Below are 22,055 nucleotides of genomic sequence, written 5' to 3'. Positions count from 1 at the left end.
ATTATGAAGTTTAACATATTAAAATCAGTTTGGCTAACCTTAGATTATATAGATATTAAATTGATTCTCGAATTTACAAGGTTATTTTTCAAAATTTCCTCAAATGAAAACAGTAAAAAGGGGAGAATTGTTGAAACAAGTTAATAAACAAACTTTATTTGATAGATAAAACGGGATGATATGATAACAATAGAAAAAAAGAAAATAATTATTCAATACTTTGTCCGCTTCTATCTAGGAATGGGAATGGACGACCACTTGGCATCTTGAGCTCAGGATCGAACAATTCATCGAAACAAGGATGTTTGATGCATTCGAGGGCTGTTGGTCTTTTAGATGGATTGTATATGAAAATACTCTTCAACAAATCCATGATGTCCGGTGGTGTGTGGCGTGGTAAAACATTTTCAAGGCCAATTCCTGGATTTGATGAAAGAGGAATATCTGCTCCATGCTGGAACGAATTCATATCATCTTCTGTTGGCGGGCCTAATACTTTGACAATTTCGTGGAGCTGTCCTAACGAACTGCCACCAGCGAAAATCGGCATACCAGCCATGAGCATTTCAGCGACAACACATGCACCAGCCCATATATCAATAGCTGATGTATAGTAAACGCAGTCGAAAATGAGCTCAGGAGCACGATAGTAACGAGAAGCGATATAAGAAACAGATTTTTCACCGGGAACGAGTTGCTTTGCCGAACCAAAATCGCAGATTTTGAGTTCACCAGATTCCATATCGCAGAGAATGTTTTGCGGTTTGAGGTCACGGTGGGTAACACCGATAGAATGGATGTAATTTAGTCCTGCAAACATTTGGAAGGCAAATAATTTGACGTAAAGAAGTGGTGGATATTTTCTTTCTTTGCGGTAATTCATATTAAACTGGTGGAGTGAGAGTGGTAAATAATCCATGACTAAGTTCAAATAATATTCCTTTGGCTTCCTACCGGGTGTCTTAAAGGCTGAACATAGACGAATACAATATCTGTTGTTGATTTCTTGCATCGTTTCAAGTTCTCTATTTTTATAACGAGGATCGAGCAAAACCTTTTTAATAGCCACAATTGAACCGTCAACAGCTCTGGCACAATATACAATGCCGAATGCACCCTGACCGATGACTTTGATAGGACGGTACTCCATTTGTTGTCTGTTAGATGGTGGTCGCTGCTGACTAAGACGCGTGGATGATTTCCTATTTGTTGAAAGGGCTAAAGACGAGTGCATTCTGATATTAGAAAGCCTGTCTTTGTCCATAACCTTCGCCATATTATTATTGTTAATTTTTTTTTGTTCTAAATTTTTTTTTTCGATGATAACGAACTATTCACAAAATTTAGTTTACAAAATGGAAGTTTTGAATTTTGAAAATCTGTTGGCAATACTTAGCTTCATTTGGCCATAATAACAAACTATAAAATATTATTCTGAAAAGTGACTTTCTGATGGTTACACGCAAAAATTGAATGGTAACGAATGAAATTTTAACCTGTGAGGAAACCTAAAATAGATAATTTCAAAAAGACTTTATTCAAAAGGAAATTTGGATAAGAAAAATCATTCACAATTTTAAAAAGATTTTTTTCCCCAGGGAGTAGTTTTTTTGATGCAGAAAATTCTTTAAACAATAGGCTTTATGAGATGAAACATAGCAGGTAATATTCTAATGATGTGTACTATTATATGAATATATCTTGTATGCCGATTTTATTGAATTGATTGTGCGATCCATTTAGACATTATTTAAAATGTTATGGCATGAAACATGTAAAACATCATACAAAATAAAAATAGTAAAAGAATTTTATCTTGCATAAGGAGCTATTAAATAAATTCCCGTTAGAGAGGATCGCACAAAAATTAAACGAAATATAGTTAGAGGTCAAACATTGGGCTGTCTAACACTTTTACAGACAAAGATTATAAATACCATTTTTTTTTCTTGTCAGAAAGTTTACAAATGTTTACATTATAGCAAACGGTGCCTTAGAAAAGTGCTCAAATAGGGGGTTTTTGTTTTCTTTCTTTTTTTTTGTCTAGTATATATGTAATCATAAAAAAAAAAAAAAAAAAAAAAGGTAGTGGGGCCTCCAGGCACTTCGTGCCCTCTAGCCCCGAAGATGTTTAGTATAAATGAAGTATAAAATGGAGTTTTTTTGGGTATAGGGGGCTTCCCAGGGGCTGCGCCCCTTCTAGCCCATAAAAATTTTTGAAAGTCGTTGCTGTTGACTTTTTTTGTAGAGCACTCAAAATAGTACAACTTTGTCCGGACAAGTAAGGGTCTATCGTCGCTACAGAAAAGTTACGGGCGTTCCAAGGAAGTATACTTTGAGAAGCCTTTTCTCCATTTTAAAACAAGATAGGACGGTTATTTTACAAAACCGACAAGACTTTGACCGAGTAGTTTTCATGTTTCGTCACTTTTCTGTCACTTTTCAGGTAAAAACATTTTTATTATATATATAAAATGAATTTTACAAAACCACCGTTACCGTTCTTTGGAAATAAGAGTAAATGTAAAGATATTCTATTGAGAGAACTTAAGAAACTACCGAATGGTCTAACATTTGTAGATTTGTTCGGTGGAAGTTTCTATATATCCCATTTGTGCCATACAATATTCCCAGACTCAAAGATTATATGCAATGACTTCGACAACTATATGGACCGTCTCAAACATATTCCAGACACTAACAAAATATTGAAAGAGTTAAAAGAAAAGATACCTATAGGTAAGATGGAACGTATACCATTAGATAAGAAAAATATTGTGAGAGAGGTTTTGAAAAAAGCAGAATATATAGACTGGGATAGTATATCTGCTAGACTATTATATAGTGGTTCTATAAGAGTTCATGACATTGAAACACTTATGTCAAACGTTTTATATCTTAACTATACAAATGTTTTCAAAGAGGACATAGAAAAATATATTGAGGGTATAGAGTTTGTGAGATGTCATTGGACAGAGTTGTATGAAAAATATAAAGACAAGGAAAATGTTTTCTTTATAGTGGACCCGCCGTTCTATAACACATGGGATTTTCAATACCAAGTAGACTGGACTTTGAGAGACTCTTTAGAAACTTTAGACGTTTTACATAACCATCCATGCTTTTACTTTACATCCGATAAAAGTGGTTTGGAAACCGTTATGAGATGGTTAGAGGACATACATGACTATGAGTTTAGATATGACAAGATAGAATATGAGAGAGGTCCTATAAACCGGAGAAAGTGTCATAACAAAGAAATTTTATTAGTAAGTAAATGTGGTTTGAAATAGGACTACTTGTTTTAGGTTTTTTCCATTGTGTCATTTATTTATTTGACGTGGCAGAAAAGTACAGAGAATATGAAGATGAACCAATGCCTGCAAATGTTCAGCATATGTACTCGTAAGAGATATTTTTATCTAATATTAAATGGACGCACAGAACTTAGCGAATGCACAGCAACCTGGACAACCAAACCCAGAGAATATTCCAAATGAAGTTAGAATACAAACTGCAATGGCAAACTATGGTCAAGTGCCAACAGATGTACAAATGCAAACTGCCATGTCAAATGACGCTGCGTTAGGTTTGCCACCATGGTATGCAAATATGAGATGGAAAGAGTTTTATACAAACCCCGAAGTGGGATATAAACAACTTTATGCAGATGACGCGAACACAGGAGTTGACCCAGAATATGTTTTCTACCAGAGGAGAAACAGAATGTATGAGCTCCAGTTAAAAAATGCTATGGAACTCAGAAGGAAACGTAAGAGACTAGGCGGACATTAGATTTTTACATATAGTAAAATGGGTTTCTTCAGTAGTATTGGAAACTTCTTCAGAAGAGTTGGAAGAGGTATATGGAATGGAATAAAAACCGTAGGAAGAGGAATTTGGAACGGAGTCAAAAATATTGGTAAAAGAGTAGGTCAGTTCGTTGGTATTATACCTAAAGACCCTGAACCAGAAGAACAAGCTCCTGTTAACAACAGCCTGAACCTGCACCACAGTCTAGTTGGCAACCAAATCAACACCTCAACCGTATTAAAAAATTATATTTTACCGTTCGATAGTAGTTGTAATGAAACTAAGTTCTAAGTAAAACGCATGGTATAATGGAATTGTTCTTTTTCTTCCATCTGTAGTAAACCATACTTGAAAGTTGAAATACTTCCACTCGGCGGTTCATATAGCTTTGTAGGTTTTTCGTAAAAGTCATGCCAAGCATAAAAAAGAGTTTTGCGCACCAGAAAATGAAGCATGAACGATAATAGCATCTGAGTCGAAAACATTTTCATATGTTCCATTAGGGTTTTCGACTTCATAAAAGTCCGGGTGTACTGGATATTCTGCAGGCTGATTTAACATCCTCATAAATCTATACCATGCCAAGTTGTTATATTTGTAGAAATATAAACGTTTTCTCCAAGGTCTTCTATTCTATTGATTTTAACAGTTTGCATTTTTCCTGTCATATATAATATCGAGATGGTACTCTCCTTCGTCAATTATACTGGTTTGCATATTCGAGATAGATTATCGTTTATTTTCTTAAAAAGCTTGAAGAGTTGTTTCTAAGTTTACAAGCAAACTAACTTGTAAAAGTTTTTCCCTGTTCAAATTTCTCATACGTACGTTTTTCTTTGTTATAGTATCGAACTACAAAACCGACCGTAAATGGGAAACCATGTATGGCTTCTGAAATTAACTTCATTCTACGAAAGCCAATAGCTTTTGTGACGGATGGGTCTCTTAGCCATCTTAACGGGTAGTCAAAACGATAGCCTTCATGCTTTACGGTCTCTGTCTCAAACTTTTGACCGACATTCGTAAAAAGTTCATCTAATGTTTAGTTGTAGCAACTCTAGAAGTTTCCTTTTCTATTGGAAGCATATTTTATCTAGAATAAAAATGTCAAATGAAACAGCGTCTATGAGAGAAATACAACACAACCGACAATCATTATACAAGCTCTAAATAAGAACACAACAAACTTTTCAAACTATTCTAAGATATCTGAGTCATTGAAAGAAGGAAGCTTAAAACTGACATTAAACCCAATGACAGATGAGTTTCTGTTTCAAGACAGTAAGAACCATACTGTTTGTATAAATCCAACAAAAGGAACTTTAAACGAGAAACCTATATCTGAACTTCTTTTGAAAGCAGATGTTGACAACAAAGCTGACAAAGAATATGTAGACGATGCAATAGCAAAGAAGAGAAAGAGCTGACAAAGCTTATGCAACAAAAGAGCATACTCATCCTGAACTAGCAGACAAAACATATGTTGACAATAAAATGTCAAGTGAAGTGACAAGAGCTGAAAACGAATATTCTAAAAAGACTCATATACATTCTATATCTGATATTACAAACTTACAAGAAACCTTAAACAGGAAAAGTGACGTTGGACATACACATACCATTGCAAATATTACAAACTTACAAGAAACCTTAAACAGGAAAAGTGACGTTGGACATACACATACCATTGCAAATATTACAAACTTACAAGAAACCTTAAACAGGAAAAGTGACGTTGGACATACACATACCATTGCAAATATTACAAACTTACAAGAAACATTAGAGACAAAAGCAGATAAAACATATGTCAATGAAATATACCAAAGTTTAGTTGGAACAACAAAAAATATTGAAACTATTGTTGGTGACTTTTCTGTCAATGAAGAAAACAAATATTTTAGATGGCAGTTTGTACATTCCTTAAAAAATGGTATACGGTATAAACTCATTCCGAAAAATAACAATGAAATGTATGTAAGCTATAAAAAGAATGATGGTACACAAGTTAAAGTTCCATTAGACAACAACTGCTACTTAAACTTATATGGAGACGAACAAAAGAAATATTTCGGAGTTTATGAAATGACAGATATGACATTGCCTGACCCAGCTCCAGCACCATATTATTATGACTATGGAGATGACGTCAGAACACCACATGTAGATGAACAAAAGCTAACATTATATTTAGATTATTATAGATATAAAAGATATAATGCAATAGAAAAAACGAGAATAGTATACTATTATGAAGATGACAGAAATAAATATTATAGTCAAGACTTTACCTACCCTGAAAACATAAGATTATATTATAAAAAATATTCTGACACAAACCAGAAGAAACCTGAAATAGTTGCACTATATTTTAAGTTCAAAAGAGACAATCCTATAATATCATATGTTGATTTAATGAACCCAGTAGGTTCTATTTATACATCTATGGAAGCAGGAGGTCCTCAAGTAATGTTTGGTGTTGGTGCATGGGAACAAATAGTCGACAGGTTTTTGTATTGTGCAAACTCTTCAAAGGAAACAGGTGGAAGTAAAAAGATATCTGTCGACAACTTGCCACCACATAGTCATTCTGGTACAACAAGTTCTAATGGAAACCATAGTCATAGGGTTTGCAAACAAGGATATAACACTGTTTCTCAGACTTCAATGCAAATTCAAGTTATGTCAAGATCTCATTTTCCAAACGACCCAGTAGACTGGAATGGAATGTGGACAGATACAACTGGAAACCACCAACATACTTTTACAACAACATCTACAGGAAATGGAACAGAATACATGCCACCTTACATGACAGTTTACGCATGGTATAGAATTGCTTAGTCGTCATGTTCCACTTCTTTAGCATATTCGTCAGGAGTTGTCTTATATTTGTTAGGAACTGTCTTTGAAAGTATACCACCTTGAACTTTGACAAGTTTGAAACGAGGTCTGACAATAGTAGTTTTATCTTCTGCTTGCAGTCTGTACATTTTGCCATGTTTGCCTAAAACTTCATAATATTCTCTTGTATACTTTCTTCTATTTTTACGAACACGAATGTGAGTACCTGTCGGGTTCCCATTGTTGTCATAGTCAATAGTATTTTCATATGGGTCGCGTTTAGGTATTTCTATTTTTACTTTGTCACCTTTCTGAAGTTTGAAGCCCGGCATTCTTTCTTGTTTGTCTCTTTTGACTAAATTATTAAATATATAGTCTTTCTCTAAGTCAGGGTTGTTTTTCATTTCTTCGGGGGAGTGGTTTCCCAAACCTTTTTGTTTACGGCTATTGTAAATATTTAAAACTTGTCTCATCTTTGCCATGGAGAAGTGTCTATATTTGTCGTCATATGACATTTCATTTGCTTCACCACCTTGTGGTTGGTTTAAGTCTCTTAACATTTTTATACAACCGTCAATGACACCAAGAGCAGAATGGTTTTGGTCGACAATGAAATATTGGTTTACATTTTTTGAACGCAGATAGTTTTTTACATCATCTGATTTGAAAGAACTTTCACAGTCAGATGTCAGTTTTGTTGGATGGTATTTGTCAACGAATATTGTCAAAGCAGTTTTCACATCTAAAATATTTTTGGACCATAATGGTATGGCTTCACAGTATCTTGTGTTTTGACCGACAAATATTAGCCAGTATGGTGGTCCATCTGTTCTAACTCTCGGAATGTTTTCCAAGATATCCATAAACCAAGCATTTGGTGTTGAACTAAAGATTTTTACCATGAGTGCTTTCTTTGTCGCTTTAGAAACATAGGGTCCTTGTTTGGATTCGTCATTTTTTAACCCATAAGAAATGGGTTTATTTGGCGCGTTAGCAGGAGTTGCATCTAGATTTTTGCCCGCAGTGGGAACAATAGCCAGAGGTGCATTTGGAATTGGAAGGAAGATTTTGAGTACATTAGGTATACTTAAAGAGAAAGCACAACCTATTATACAAACTGTACAGAAAGGTTGGGATGTAGCACGAGATGCAGCAAATCTTATTCCAAATCCTGAAACAAGAGGAAAAGTTCAAGGATGGATGGACAATGTAGGAAGACAAGCAGGAAATATTATAACAAAGCAAATGACTACTATAACCAAGCAGGACACTATATGGACCAAGGTGAAAGATTCTTTAACAGAGGATATAACCATGCACAACAGTGGGTAAACAATAACCAACCTCAACCGCCTCAAACGTGGGGAATGTAAAGTTTTTTACTGAGATGAAATGAACAATACAGCATTGAGACAAATGGGTTCAAGATGGATTTGTCGGCTTCCAGCAGTTACACAACGTGTTTGTCAAGTTCTTCCTATACCTCAGGAAGTTTTAGACCGACTTAAAAAACCTAAACAACCAGTTGAAAACAAACCAAACTAAAATTTTTTACTGAGATGAAATGACCGAAGAAGTTGAAACGGTAGATTTGACACCACAAACAAAAAGTTCAGAACCATTGTCAAAACCTGTCAAAGAACTTACAGATGAAGAGAAAAATTCAATAATAGAAAGTGCCAGGTCTGGAAATACAAACTCTAACTACAAAGTCACTTTTCATAAAAATGGAACGGCAAGTATCTCAAAAAAGAAACAGACTCTCACAAATAAAATATTGAAGTCTGAAGGAGCTTTCGAGACAACAGATGGAAAAGTTTACTTCACTGACCAACAGTTCATTATAGAACATCTCATTGACTTAGAGTCGAAATATTCTAAACTTTACAACAAACACAAAAAGTTGAAAGGAAAACAAAAACAAATGGCATATGATATTTATGAAGATGTTGACGACACAACTGTTCCTGCAGGTGAGGTAAAGTCAAAGGAACCGAAAAGTGACGAAAAACCGATAGAAGAAGAAAAACCAAAAACTGAAGATAAACCAAAATCAAAGTTTAGTTTCCAAACTAAACCAAGTCAACCTTCATTAGCTGGTATGGGTTGGCGTCAAAGACTTATGGCAGCAGGCGGTTATGTAAAGTAAAGAAAAAAATATTTTTTTATTTTATTTGAAATGTACGCTGAGTTTGTTGGAGAAGACCGTTGGGAAACTTGTTTGTTAGATGAGAAATATGAAATGGCATACCATTTTAAAACAATATATTTTTAAAAAAATATTTTTTTATTTTATTTGAAATGTACGCTGAGTTTGTTGGAGCAGACCGTTGGGAAACTTGTTTGTTAGATGAGAAATATGAAATTCACTGTTGTGAGTCATTTGAAGTCAGAAACAAAAAGACAAAAAGAGTTTTAAGCGAATGGGAGCGAAATGACGGATATGCTATTATGAAGATGGGTGGGAAACGCTATCTTAAACATGTTGTCATTGCAACTCATTTTATACTGAATCCTAACAATTTACCTTTTGTAGACCATATAAACCATATAAGAAACGACAATAGACTTGAAAACTTACGTTGGGTCACTCGTTCTGAAAACAATAAGAACAAAGGCAAATTTGGAGATATTGTATTCGAATTTGTCGACGAACTAGAAGATGAAACAATTGAAATTACAGACTATGGCAAGCATACGTTTGAGTTTTACTACTATAGCGAAGAACAAGACTCTTTCTACTTTTATACCGGCGTAAACTATAGGAAATTACAAGTATATTTTACTAAGGAAGGCTATGCTTATGTAAACACTAGAGATACAGATGGAAAACACGTTCGAATACTTCTTAACAAATTCAAGAAGCTATATGGCATACCATTTTAAACCATATATTTTTACATATATTAAATGCTTCAGGTTGAAAAACAAAGAACAAAAGTAGCAGATACAAAACCGTTAGACTATATCTTTACAAATGCTGGTAGGACTATTTCAGATGAAGAAATTTCATCCCGAGCATACAGGTTTGACTATCCAGTTCGTTGGCTTCAAAGTCCTTCAGATGCAAAGGCAATAGGATTTAGAAGAGTTTTGTTTTCAAATAGAACTAACGCGTTTATGTTCGCAGTATATTTTCATGGGCAGTATAAAGGTTCTGATGGTCTTATAGACAAATTTGACGAAATGAGGATCTTTACAGTTCGTTCAGACGAAAGTCTTGAGAAAACTCTAAATGACTTTCAAACTCAAATGAACAAATACTATTGGGAATTTCAAGAAAAATACGACTCTTTACTAAATGGAACATACTATCTGAAACTAGAATATGACAAGATGAACTCCACCGTTTCATTTCAAAAGATTGAAATTAACCCTCCAAGAGATACAGAGTTTTTATTTTGGGGAGTAGACAAACGTTCTTGGGCACAATTTCTTCGGTTACTAAACCAGAACGAACCATTACCACCAGATGGTCCATTTAAATTTATACTTCCACCAGCAGATTTGACAGTTTATAGAAACGTGTTTGACCCTCAAAATGTTATGTGTCATGCAAGTTTCAGTTCAAGCAACAATAGTTTTCTATGTATCGGTAAGGACTTTTATGACTTTGCTTCTAAATTCTACGAACCACCTAGTAACAGTTTCTCTGACTTTCAAGTTTGGTTCACAACAAATGGTGTGCAACATATTATACCATTGTACTATGACTTTTATCTCGAATTGTCTTTCATATACAACTACGGAAAAGTGCTGAAAAAGTATTGAAAAATATATTTTAGGGTAGATGGTTTTTAGGTGTCACCAGGTCACCAGGTCACCAGGTCACTCGGTCATTTTAACTTCTCTGAAAAAGTGTGACAACATGACATTTTGACAACAACACAGGAAATAAACTTCATCGTATATGTTTTGAAGAACTGAAGGGGTCACCAGGTCACCAGGTCACTCGGTCACTCGGTCAACTAACATCTTTTTGAAAATGGTGACAACATGACATTTTGACAACAGTCCAGGAAATAAACTTCTTCTTCGTACATGTTTTGTCATGACTTCTTCTTCGTAAATGTTTTGTCAAGACTTCATCGTAAATGTTTTGTCACCCGTTGAATTTTGTATAAAAAGCAACCGTCGACATTCCGGCGGTTGGTATATTCTTCACAAAATTCTTGTTTTGAGGTCGAGCCACTTTTGGCTCCACCGTATTTTTCAACCAAAACTCATGATTTTTGTGCTGAAATAAAAAAAAGTTAGTTTTTTTTTAAAAAAATATTTTTTATTTTTATTGTAAGAACATGTTAGCAACAACAGCACCAAACTCTTTAGTTATGAATCCAACTTCAATGTTAGTAGAGATGAAAAGCTTCATTCCTTCTTCATATACTTTCGAAACAGAAATCCAGAAGATAAAGCAAGAACTTCTCCAAGGAGATTTAGATTGCACTGCGAAAGATGAAACAAATGAACAGTATCTTTATGAAATGCAGGACCTGGTGGAACATCTACCTAAACTTCCTGAAATACAACAACAAAAGCTCACTATTCCTGAATTCGATGAAATAGAAGTGAAACCAACTGACTCAGTTGAAACCAAGAAGTTCATACGTAAGGTTAACTATGAGTTTCTTGGATTTCATTGCAACCACAAAGTCATTGACATATATAAATCTGGGGAGTTTAAGACCTACGACAACTTTGTTTCGTTAGTTGCAAAATGTGTATGGCAGATAAGAGATAAAGATAGAAGAGGTAAAGTATGGAACGGACAAATAAAACCAGCAGCCTTTGAGTTAAAGAAAACCATTTACGCCTTAGTTGTACTTGCAGGACAAATTTCAATGTACAATGCTAAAATGAACCCACAATGTTCTAAATGTAAAGCAGCAATGAGGAAATATAACTATTCTGTCAAAGAGATAGAACGTATGCGAAACGACTATGCTGACTTAAAGAAAGAAGCAGAGAAACCAGCAGAAGATAAAATGGACATGTTGACATTTCTGAACAAAAACTATCCAACTGCTGACGATTTCCTTCTATCTGACGTCAAGAAGAAATATAAAGAAACATTCGGCATTGTTAAAACATTCGATGTACTGACAGAAGAAATAGAAGCTACAAAACTGTTTAGAATTTCACGAATTCACAATGTTTACCATGTAAAACGCTTGTGAAACTTTATGGTAGAAATATATTTTTGTCTGATTTACGCTCATTGACGATGAAATCATGACAAAACATATACGAAGAAGTCTATTTCCTGTGTTGTTGTCAAAATGTCATGTTGTCACTATTTTCAAAAAGATGTTAGTTGACCGAGTGACCGAGTGACCTGGTGACACCTAAAATATATTTTTGCTGAAAAAATGACCAAATTTCATTATATAACTGTTATTTTTTTACGAAGAGAACTTTGACACTTCGTCAAAAAAATCCCTGAAATCGTAAAAAATGACCAAATTTCATGATATAACTGTATTTTTTTTACGAAGAGAACTTTGACACTTCGTCAAAAAAATCCCTGAAATCGTGAAAAAATGACCAAATTTCATTATATAACTGTTATATTTTTACGAAGAGAACTTTGACACTTCGTCAAAAAAATCCCTGAAATCGTGAAAAAATGACCAAATTTCATTATATAACTGTTATATTTTTACGAAGAGAACTTTGACACTTCGTCAAAAAAATCCCTGAAATCGTAAAAAAATGACCAAATTTCATGAATTTCCTCATATGTTTGCTACCCGAGGAAAACCGAGGGTAGAGATTCCGTACGAAAATCGTGAAAAAATGACCAAATTTCATGAATTTCCTCATATGTTTGCGACCCGAGGAAAACCGAGGAACGAGATTCCGTACGAAAATCGTGAAAAAATGACCAAATTTCATTATATAACTGTTATTTTTTTACGAAGAGAACTTTGACACTTCGTAAAAAAAATCCCTGAAATCATATCTTTTATACAAGATAGAAAAAATAAAGTTAGTTTTTTTAAAAAAATTTTTTTATCTTGTATGTAAGAAACAGAAAATGTTAAAGGTTGAGTTTGAAACAGTTAGAAAGATAGACAATGACACCAAAATGGTTAGAATAGGTGATTTAAACGTAAGATACTCAAAGAAATACAAGAAATATTCTTTGTCAGACATTATATCTCCATCTGGAAAGAAAACACACGACTGGGTTAGAAATGCTTCTACTCAGAAAATTTTGACAAGAAATCCTGAGCTTATGATATCGGTAAGATTCTATGGAACTACAGCATATCTTATAGACAAAAGTCTTATACCAATAGTTTTGTTATGGTTAGACCCAGTTGTTGGATATAACTTCATAACATATGGTTCATTCGATACGGAACGTTGCAGTGAAGGCTTACTTTACATCGTTCAGAAACCGAAGGACTTCAATACAAAGAGATATAAGATAGGAAGAACATATAATATAACTCAAAGATATGACAGTACAGTCAATAGAGTCAAGGTTGTGTTTGTTAACGATATGAGAGCTGCTGAAACAGAACTGCTTGAAGTTTTTGAGAAAATGTATGGTGCTCCCACGAAAGGTAAAGAAACGTTTGAAGTAGATGAGATAGGTAAAGCTATAAAATTATTTGACGAAGTTGCTGAAAAATACATGTAAAGCGTTTATTTTTGGTCTTTTGTGAAAGTCAGAAAATAACGCTAATTTTTTATAAAATATTTTTTTTATTTTGTATGTAAAGACAGTAATGTCAACAACAGAGAACACAACAACTGCTATCGTTCATGAAGCCATAAGTGAAGAATACGAGTGGGTTCAGTTTAACAAACAACTCCGTCTCATTCGTTCGGTCAAAGACGATATGTACTAAATGCAAAGTATTTTGACAGCATGTTTTGCTCCAGATACCAAACATACAGACGATTGGTTTGAATTAAATAGCACTCATGAACTCCTCAGTGAGTTTGAACATGTAGAACTTAAAAAGATGTACCAAGACAGACAAAACTTACCATCACATCTAAAAGGTATATATGTTCATAAGTTCCTAGTTAGTTCAATAGCAATGTGGGCTTCACCTCGTTATGCAATCTACATACTTATGCTACTTGACGAACTTTGTACAAAGCAGAGAGAAGATATGATGAAAGAAGACAAAAGCCTTCAGAAAAGAATACCACGTTCGGTACCAAAAGGAAAGGAAAAGAACTATAAGTATATGATTTATACTGAAGAGATGGAAAATGAAGAAGACAGAGATATGGTTATGTTGCATTTAGTCAGAAGAAACAACAAAAGCTTTTACGACCTTGCTAAGATTTACAAATCTGACAGAAATTGGTTCTATCGCGAAAACTTACCGATTTCAATGACACCGAATGAAGATGTGAAACAAATAGTTCAAGATACTTTACCTCAAACACACTATGATATTAAAGGTTGTACAATACTTACCTTCAAAGAAGATTTGCCGCTACTGAAAGAAAAAATAACAGAGTATTTTGACAACTTCAAACAAACAGAGTAAATGAACCATTTATTTTTCAAGCTTGACTTCAGATGGCTCAGGTAGCTCTATAAGGTAAATTGTCTTGTCAAATCCTTCTGGCATTCCGAGTCCTTCCTTCCGACAGGAAAAAATTTTCCTTCCGACAGGAAAAAAATTTCCTTCCGACAGGAAAAAATTTTCCTTCCAACAGGAAAAATTTTTCCAGTTGTCCGTCGTAAACCATTCAAATTTTCGAAAATTGAGAACTTTTTGGTCGAACTTCAGAAAAAGTTTTTCCTTCCGACAGGAAAAAATTTTCCTTCCGACAGGAAGAACTCTTCCTTCCAACAGGAAAATATTTTCCTTCCGACAGGACACAAACGAATGTCCGACGTACCACCAACCGAGTCCATTCCAAAGCCTGAAGAACCGAAAGCTGCAGAACCACAACAGACTAAGACTAAACACTTACATTTTTTACGCTTGACTTTTTACAATTTGAACTTTGTTTGCGTAGATATGAATTCTGAAAGAAGTATGAGGGTCTTGTATGACTTTGTACTTCTCCCATAGTTCATGTCTGTCAAACTTACCTGCCATGGACTCTTTCATAAGTTCCATGAAATCGTCTTCGGACAATCCGGGGAAAAGTACAATGTCAGTAAGTATTCTCTTTACATCCTTACTTAAACTCTTTGCTGTCTGTACACAAATGACAACTGAGATGTTAAAGTGTCTGAGCTTCTTAAGAATTCGACACATGTCTTGTTCTCTATTCTTTAACAAAGGATGAGAGGCGAAATCATCTAAGATAAGAAGACATCTGTGAGGGTAAGTCTTCCAATCGTAAGATTGCAATTTCTTCGAAATGTATTCTATCTCTTTCTGTTTGTTTCTGAAGTGTTTCTTCTCTAATATTCTCTGCATTTCCTCATTTGGGTCTTTAAACTTCGAATTGACATACTCATTTATAGCATTGTACTTCAAAACTCTTCTTTGGTACTTCTTTATCCAATCTAACAACTCAGAGTCTTTTATACATACTAACTTAGACTTCTTTATAATATCTTTGAACGAATTGACGGTTTGGTCAAATTTGACCAGAAGTACTACAAATGACTACTAACTCATAGAATGGGTTCTTCTCATCTAGTTCTTGTTGTTGTGCAGCCATTTTAAGATAAGTGAAAGTCTTACCCGACCCAGGTGGTGCAATTAGACCTGTTATACCATTCTGAGCAAATAAGAACTTGTCATGTATAGGCTTTATCTGAGCATTTTCTAACTTCCTCTTGTTCTTGTTTAAAACATTCTCAAATTTTTTGTCAATGTCAGCAAACTTTTTTCTAACATATTTTTAGAAAAATTAAAATTTTATCTTTTAGAAAATGTCTAGCGATTTCGCTATCTATATTCGAGACAAACTTTTCGACAGCAAAACATCTGTCGACCATAAAAATCTTACATAGTGTAAACAAGAAAGGTGAATTTGTTCTAAAGTTCTGTTTCTGGGAATATGACAAGAACCATAAACATTAAGCAGAGAAGTCTTAAAATTTGTCAATGACAGACTTGTTGACAGAGATGACGCCTCTTGGAGAGATGAAGTCCAACAAAACTTCTTAGAATGCAAAGAAGACACATGCACTGTTCTTGAAGATGAAATAGAAAACAGATAGAAGAGCTATTAAAGGACAAAGAACTTTTACAAAAATATGGTTCTGAGAAGTTTGACCTAACTCCACCAGAAAAGAAAGAAGAAAGAAAAGAAAGAAAAAAAAGAAAGTAAGAAGAAGAGAAGAAAGAACCAGTTTCCAGAGAAGGGGAGATATGACATGTAAAAATAAAATTTTATTTTTAGAACATTTCTGGTCAATGTCAATGTTCTCTTCCTCTTTAGGAGTAAACACTGGCTTAGACTCTAAAATCTTTTTACCCAATTTACCTTGAACTTCTACAACTTTAGACTCATAATATTCATAGTCGTCTGCTTTCTTTGGTTCATAAGGTATAAAAGTTTGTATGCTTTGCCTTCTTTAAGGTTGAGAACCTTCTGTCAAAACTTTCTTTGACTGTTAACAAACCTTCTATGTCTAAGTCTTCAAATTTCGCACCATTTTAGTCACAATAGCAAACTTAACTGGTTCGATGTTCCAAACTTTGCTGAATGAAGACTTTCAAAAATGGTAGAAGTAAACATTCAAATATGTGAATGGGTCTAGTTCTTCTTTTAGTCCTGACATGTACTTGTTTACTGAGATGAATTTTGTCATCTTTTCTATCGGATAAAAAAATATTTTTTTTTAAATTTACTCAGAAAAATTTTTCTTTGTATATACACCATTCTGTACGTCTAAAAGACTTTTGACATTTGCCAAGAATGTTCGTTTAGACGCTGTCATATAACCATATTCTTGACAATACTGTTTATACGAATCGTACAATGACCTTTCATCTAAACACTCAAAGTCAGTTTCATCTATGAACAGTTCATATACACTCTTGTTTGCTTCTAACAATGTTTGTCTCTCTTCGGTATGTGGAATTTGTCTTGGATTGAACTTTGAAATATCTAATGTCATAAAATAATGAGAACAAGTGGTTGTAAAAGTCAGATGTCAAAGTTTCTGCTAAGTCGTCAAAATATTCTGTATCTTGCATATGAAGAATCTGACGTTCTGACAACTACATATCTTCTGTCAGAAACTTTCTAACTTCATCGGAACAGCATTGTTTGAAACCATAACGAAGTTTGCAACATTTTCACAAACTCTTTGGTCTTTATATTTTCTTTCAACAACTCCAACTTTGTCTGTTATAAGACTCTTCAAAGCATCTGAGTTCAAAACTTTTGTTGTATCTATACTTTGAAGTTCGTTACATACTATAAGTTTCATATTCTCTATTGAAGAGTTAAACTTGCCACAGATGTTTTCTAAGTTTGTCATATTAGGGTTCGAATAGCCCTCTAACAGTTTGCACAAAATATCTGTAAAGAATGTGTTCTTACCTGTTCCTTGTTTTCCAATTATAATGAGAGCAGTTTCATTCTTAGCACTTGGATGTTGTAAGATGTTTGCAAACCAACATAAGATATACTCATAAACCTTTTCGTTTCCATTGCATATAATTTCTTTGACATGGTCTAACCAAGCTTCTATAATATTTTCTTTCCATTCTACTTGTTCATATTTATATCCAGTGAAGATAGAATAGAAGTTTGGAGAAGGTGTATAAAACTTTATACCACGAACTGAAAAATCTTCTAACTTTGACAATAAGATATCCCAAGCATCTAACATCTTCATTCCAACTTGTACGACTTTTATTTTCTTAAGTTTCTGTTTACATTCTTGTTCTGAAACTATTGTCGCTTTAGGTTTGTTAAAGACTACATCCCATTCTTTCATAACATAACATTCTGGGGCAGAGTCGACATAAATGACTAAACGTTTCAAATTCTCGACTGCTTTGTTATAGTCTCGAAATGGACACATATTTCTGAATGTTTGGAAGTCATAAAAATCTGAAACATCTATTCTGTACATTTTTATAAAAATAAAAAAAATATTTTTTTTATTCTTGAGCTATTTGTTGCATTTGTTGCATTTGTTGTTCTTGAGCTATTTGTTGTTGAAGTTGTTCTTGTAATACAATACTTTCACCAGTTGCATCTTCCAATTCGAAACTTTCTGCCATCATTGACAAATACATAGGACATAAAAGTTTTACAGGAACAAAGTTTGCGTCAACTAAGGTTAAGTTTATGTTTGCTAAAGTGTTTGAGTTTACTAAAGCTGAAAACTCTGCATTCGAATGAACAATAGGCAAACCAGCAGAGAATGTGTTATTTATACGCATAAGTATCTTTTGGTCATAGTAGTTTCTGTCGACATTCGAATAACACTTTGAACCTAAGTTTGAAACAATATATAAAATAGGTGTACTTAAAGTCAATGGAACAGACATTCCTTGTATGACACCTTTTCCTGTTATAGGAAACTGTTGGTAGTAAAAACCAGATATAAGTTTTGTATTATAGCTCATATTGTTTATAGTAAACTCAGTCGGACATCCAAACATAATGAAACCTGCTCTAGTTGCAGCACATGTTACACCCGTACTTAAAGTATTAAATAAGTCAACAAAACCTGTTGGTGGTATATCTGAGTAAGTATCTTCAAAGGAGTATTTTTTACCATTCACAACAATAAAATCTTCTGGTGTCAAAAGAGCAAAACAAGCTTTAGTCGTCATTGTGTTTAAGGTTAGTTTACAATATCGTCCTTGAGGACTTTGTAAGTTTGTTGTTATAGAATTATATGACTCAGGGTTTTTAGTCGTAATAGTATAAACCATTGTGTCTTCTGCCATTTACTTAGCAAATAAATTTTAATGAAATGTTGTGGTCGTCAAATATTTTTATAAACGTCTGGGAAACTATATTTTAAGTTCAACGTTTCACCTCCTTTCATAACGTATATCTTGTCAATGACATTATATGAAACACCACAGCAACTAACGTCGGGTTCTATTTCTTTGATGTTTATATCGTCTGCCTCTGTCAAAAGTTTCAATAGTTCTTTCAAAACTTCATGAGGTGCAATGACATATGAGTTCACTTTTACAGGGTTGTGTTCGACCAAGTTTAACATTATACCTAAAGCTTGACAAATCTTTCCTGAGTTTGAAGTTTGTCTTTCAGTTGTTGGTAGTCGTTTCGAATATCTGCAACAGAACTTAAGTCTCTGCTAACTTCAGGGTATGTTGGTTGTTCTTTTACAGGAACTATTGTTATACCATCTTGGTCTTCGTATGGTTTCCCCACTTCAACATCTCTTTCTTTGACATTGACAATAACACTTTGACTGTTTGTTTGAGTTGGTGATTTAACTTCACATCTGCCACCGCCATTAAACCTTTTGAAACACTTACGCTTCTATTTTTCGGAAATGACATTTTACTTAGAATAAAAAGATGGACGTATTTGAGTATCTCTTCGAATTGAAGCAGAACAAAGTTTACACACACAAACAATACAAATACATTGACAGAATAGTTCTTTATACAAACAATGGTAAATGTTATAGAATAGCAGTCTTTGCTGAACCAAAATATTTTCATAAAGCAAAGAAAGTTGGTATAACTGAAATGGTGAAAGTTCTTGAAGCAGACAAAAATATAACTTCAAAACTTACAGATATTTCTAAAGGTAAGTTTATAATACAATATTATGTCAAAACTGGCGTACTGTCAATATTTGACGGAGAGAAGTCAGTTCAAGAACAACTTACTGACCTGCTGCCAAAATCTGCTCGATGGAAGCTGTCGTTATACCAATCTGAGGAGCCCCAGCAGGTTTCATCGAACGAATCTTCAAAAGAGCATCTTCCGTGAAAAGTGCTATTGGTTTTGTAAACTTCTTTGCTTTCAATTCATCTGGACCGTCTCTGTCACCAGTATATTGTATTTGTACAGTACCAACAGTTGAAATACCACCCATAAAGTCTTCTGAGTCAGCAAATGGAATGCCAAGCCAAAAGTTTGAACGGTCTCCATTTGTATATTGAGTTTTTTGACCTCCTGTATGAGTCCATACTTTCACATATGGCATAATAGAACTTTGCATTTCAGGGTTAATGGTTGTTGTGAAGTTGTTGTTAAAGTTCATAGCATCTAATGTCAAGTTGTATGACCTCATATCCTCAACTGTAGAATATTCTTCTCTTGGATAATATTTGCCATCTATGTTTATATGATATTTAATACCAGGGTTGTAGAAACAAGAATAGTCATTTATAGTTCGTCTGAAAAGAACAAACATAGTATCTGCATGTTTCATTGCAGTTGTTAAGGCAATATCTGTTCTTGCACCTGGGTCAGCACTTTGGTTTCCAACTTCACCTGCAAAGTCTTTGACAGATATTTGGTGTATAGGGAACATAAGTGGAACTGCAATATATTTGGCAGCTAAAGCATTTGAAATATCTGGGTCCAACATATAGACTGCAAGTCTGCTTTCTATTCTCTTGCATTCAAACTTTTCGCATGTGAACTTAACTGGGTCCCAAGCAGTTCCAGCAGCATTGAAATAATAGTTTACTTCAGTGTTGAGGTTTGAGAAACCAAAGTCTAAGTCAACTTTGTCTTTGCAAAAGTCACAGAACTTGGCTCCACCAGTTCCAGCTACAGTAAGAGTGAATGGGTCTTGTGTTGGTGCAATGACTAAGTTATTTTTGCTTGGAGTAAGTTCAATAGAAATTTTTCCTGCCCAGTTTGGCAAGTATCTTAAAAACCTGAAGATGAGGAAAGATGACAAAGGAACTCTAAGTTTCAGTTTTACTTTAGTGGCAGCATTTCCATCTGAACCAGAAAGGTTAACATAAACTCCTGGAACGTTAGGGTCAAGTCTTCTTATTTTCTCAATGGTTGCATACTGGTCTGTTTGTTCTCTAGCTTGTGGTTGTACTGAGTTTCTCAAAGCGAACCATTCATAGTTTGCCCATGTTACTGTTTGAACTAAGTCAGAGTTAGAATATATCTTATATCCCATGAAAACTTCTGGAGCATATTGGTATCCGACATAGAAAATTCCATTGCAACCTTTCTTGTCAGACAACTTGGCAGAAGGTTTTATTTCAATGTCTTGTTCCACGTATAAGAATGAGTTGTCAATAGAAATTATATGAAACCTGTCGCAAGCAATATCTACTGTTGTTGAAGAACCTTCTCCAAACTCACCTACATTTCCATAAGAAACAGCAGTTGTATATTCGTAAGTTCCAGGAACTATTTCTGACCTTCTAATGGCATTGTTGCATTCGTTATACCATTCGGAAACATTTCCATTCATGGCATCCAAAACTGTTGGCGTTATATTCTGAGCGGCGTACATTTCATATGGGTAAAAATATAGAATAGTTGGATTTATGTGTCATAATAGAACCCACGTGGACCAAGCTTTACTTTCTTCCTGGCTGAGTTTTTAACTCTTCTTTTTCCTTCATTGCCACTACTTTCACTAGATGAAGTTACTTCTTCACTACTTTCACTTTGTTCTACTCTTCTCTTCTTCTTTGGTGTCGCTTTTGGTAACTTGCCCTCTGCTTCAAGTTGTTGCATCTTTGCCTCATGTTCACCTAGTATGTTGTAAATTTCCCATGTCCTTTTTGCCTTTGGGCTCTGGTCGCCCATCTCAGGTAACCTATATCCTAGAAAGATTTTGTCATAGTTTGTATTTGAGTCTTCGCGTATTGTTTGCATGACTCTTTCCTGAGTTTCCGGTTCAAGCTCTTCAAACAGAGCTTGTCCATATGGAATAAGCTCGTTTCCAAATATATGTTTTTGTAGCCATTCTGGTTTTCTTTCCATGTTACCAACAATATCTTTTGTGAATGGGAAAGCTTTTACCCAACGTTTCAGGCTTGCGTCATTTATTTCTGTAATTGGTTTTATTTTGTCAAGGAACATGTTTTTCAATACTAACATTTCATTTGGTACTGTCCATTTGAGTTTACTTAAATATTCATCCTTCTCGGTTCATTGTCTGCAAAGTAAGTTTTTATGACATTTTGTAAACTTTCGTTTGCAAGGTCATGTACAATAGGTTCTCTTCCTTCTCTCTCCCTAACTTTCTTTCTAAACTCTTCACCAAATATACCATCTTTATGGTTCTGTGTAGTTCTTTGAGATAAATGTTCTAGAACGTCAGGTGTTATATTTCCATCAGCCATGTTCATTTCATACTGGTCCAAAATATCTGCATGTTTCATATCTTTCAATGGCATTAAAGCCGCGCTGAAAATACCAGCTAAATCTGGTTCACCATTCACTTCCATTGCGTCTACAACTTCTTGGAATTGTGGTTGTAAGTTTATGAACCACCTATCCGGATTTGCTTTATGACCCCATCTCATTGTA

The 22,055-nt window shown here is 34.3% G+C and overlaps 15 protein-coding genes across 15 annotated transcripts, besides 1 other annotated feature; 9 read left to right on the top strand and 6 right to left on the bottom strand.

The window, feature by feature from the left end:
* Window positions 1–127: 127 nt before the first annotated feature.
* On the bottom strand, window positions 128–1,307 carry TVAGG3_0170440 (STKc GSK3 domain-containing protein; the record flags this gene model as incomplete). Its single annotated transcript, XM_001580180.1, has 1 exon — window positions 209–1,276. The coding sequence occupies one exon, from the start codon at window positions 1,274–1,276 to the stop codon at window positions 209–211; it is 1,068 nt and encodes a 355-aa protein (XP_001580230.1).
* A 2,125-nt stretch (window positions 1,308–3,432) lies between these two features.
* Window positions 3,433–3,795, top strand: TVAGG3_0170430 (uncharacterized protein; the record flags this gene model as incomplete). Its single annotated transcript, XM_001580179.1, has 1 exon — window positions 3,433–3,795. The coding sequence occupies one exon, from the start codon at window positions 3,433–3,435 to the stop codon at window positions 3,793–3,795; it is 363 nt and encodes a 120-aa protein (XP_001580229.1).
* Window positions 3,796–5,349: 1,554 nt separating this feature from the next.
* Window positions 5,350–22,055: part of a mobile genetic element that runs on past the window's edge.
* Window positions 8,050–8,202, top strand: TVAGG3_0170420 (uncharacterized protein; the record flags this gene model as incomplete). The annotated part of the gene is made up of 1 exon (XM_051225294.1): window positions 8,050–8,202. The coding sequence occupies one exon, from the start codon at window positions 8,050–8,052 to the stop codon at window positions 8,200–8,202; it is 153 nt and encodes a 50-aa protein (XP_051110280.1).
* Window positions 8,222–8,806, top strand: TVAGG3_0170410 (phage tail repeat-like family; the record flags this gene model as incomplete). Its single annotated transcript, XM_051225293.1, has 1 exon — window positions 8,222–8,806. The coding sequence occupies one exon, from the start codon at window positions 8,222–8,224 to the stop codon at window positions 8,804–8,806; it is 585 nt and encodes a 194-aa protein (XP_051110279.1).
* On the top strand, window positions 8,959–9,543 carry TVAGG3_0170400 (His-Me finger endonucleases family; the record flags this gene model as incomplete). Its single annotated transcript, XM_051225292.1, has 1 exon — window positions 8,959–9,543. The coding sequence occupies one exon, from the start codon at window positions 8,959–8,961 to the stop codon at window positions 9,541–9,543; it is 585 nt and encodes a 194-aa protein (XP_051110278.1).
* TVAGG3_0170390 (uncharacterized protein) lies at window positions 9,778–10,428 on the top strand (the record flags this gene model as incomplete). Its single annotated transcript, XM_051225291.1, has 1 exon — window positions 9,778–10,428. One exon carries the CDS (start codon window positions 9,778–9,780, stop codon window positions 10,426–10,428), a length of 651 nt encoding a protein of 216 aa, XP_051110277.1.
* TVAGG3_0170380 (organellar and viral DNA polymerase type B) lies at window positions 10,956–11,477 on the top strand (the record flags this gene model as incomplete). Its single annotated transcript, XM_051225290.1, has 1 exon — window positions 10,956–11,477. A coding segment is annotated over one exon (522 nt), but the record flags the coding sequence as incomplete, so codon positions are not given.
* TVAGG3_0170370 (organellar and viral DNA polymerase type B) lies at window positions 11,514–11,834 on the top strand (the record flags this gene model as incomplete). Its single annotated transcript, XM_051225289.1, has 1 exon — window positions 11,514–11,834. One exon carries the CDS (start codon window positions 11,514–11,516, stop codon window positions 11,832–11,834), a length of 321 nt encoding a protein of 106 aa, XP_051110275.1.
* On the top strand, window positions 12,695–13,152 carry TVAGG3_0170360 (organellar and viral DNA polymerase type B; the record flags this gene model as incomplete). Its single annotated transcript, XM_051225288.1, has 1 exon — window positions 12,695–13,152. A coding segment is annotated over one exon (458 nt), but the record flags the coding sequence as incomplete, so codon positions are not given.
* TVAGG3_0170350 (uncharacterized protein) lies at window positions 13,791–14,174 on the top strand (the record flags this gene model as incomplete). Its single annotated transcript, XM_051225287.1, has 1 exon — window positions 13,791–14,174. The coding sequence occupies one exon, from the start codon at window positions 13,791–13,793 to the stop codon at window positions 14,172–14,174; it is 384 nt and encodes a 127-aa protein (XP_051110273.1).
* On the bottom strand, window positions 14,613–15,062 carry TVAGG3_0170340 (protein of unknown function, DUF4106 family; the record flags this gene model as incomplete). Its single annotated transcript, XM_051225286.1, has 1 exon — window positions 14,613–15,062. The coding sequence occupies one exon, from the start codon at window positions 15,060–15,062 to the stop codon at window positions 14,613–14,615; it is 450 nt and encodes a 149-aa protein (XP_051110272.1).
* On the bottom strand, window positions 16,977–17,683 carry TVAGG3_0170330 (uncharacterized protein; the record flags this gene model as incomplete). Its single annotated transcript, XM_051225285.1, has 1 exon — window positions 16,977–17,683. A coding segment is annotated over one exon (707 nt), but the record flags the coding sequence as incomplete, so codon positions are not given.
* Window positions 18,073–18,509, bottom strand: TVAGG3_0170320 (uncharacterized protein; the record flags this gene model as incomplete). The annotated part of the gene is made up of 1 exon (XM_051225284.1): window positions 18,073–18,509. A coding segment is annotated over one exon (437 nt), but the record flags the coding sequence as incomplete, so codon positions are not given.
* Window positions 19,426–19,749, bottom strand: TVAGG3_0170310 (protein of unknown function, DUF4106 family; the record flags this gene model as incomplete). Its single annotated transcript, XM_051225283.1, has 1 exon — window positions 19,426–19,749. One exon carries the CDS (start codon window positions 19,747–19,749, stop codon window positions 19,426–19,428), a length of 324 nt encoding a protein of 107 aa, XP_051110269.1.
* Window positions 19,844–20,688, bottom strand: TVAGG3_0170300 (protein of unknown function, DUF4106 family; the record flags this gene model as incomplete). The annotated part of the gene is made up of 1 exon (XM_051225282.1): window positions 19,844–20,688. A coding segment is annotated over one exon (845 nt), but the record flags the coding sequence as incomplete, so codon positions are not given.

This window comes from Trichomonas vaginalis, chromosome IV, assembly GCF_026262505.1.
Source record: "Trichomonas vaginalis G3 chromosome IV, whole genome shotgun sequence".
Classification (NCBI taxonomy): Eukaryota; Parabasalia; order Trichomonadida; family Trichomonadidae; genus Trichomonas; species Trichomonas vaginalis.
Note: the sequence above shows the minus strand (reverse complement) of the source record. Positions and strands in the feature narration are given on the sequence as shown.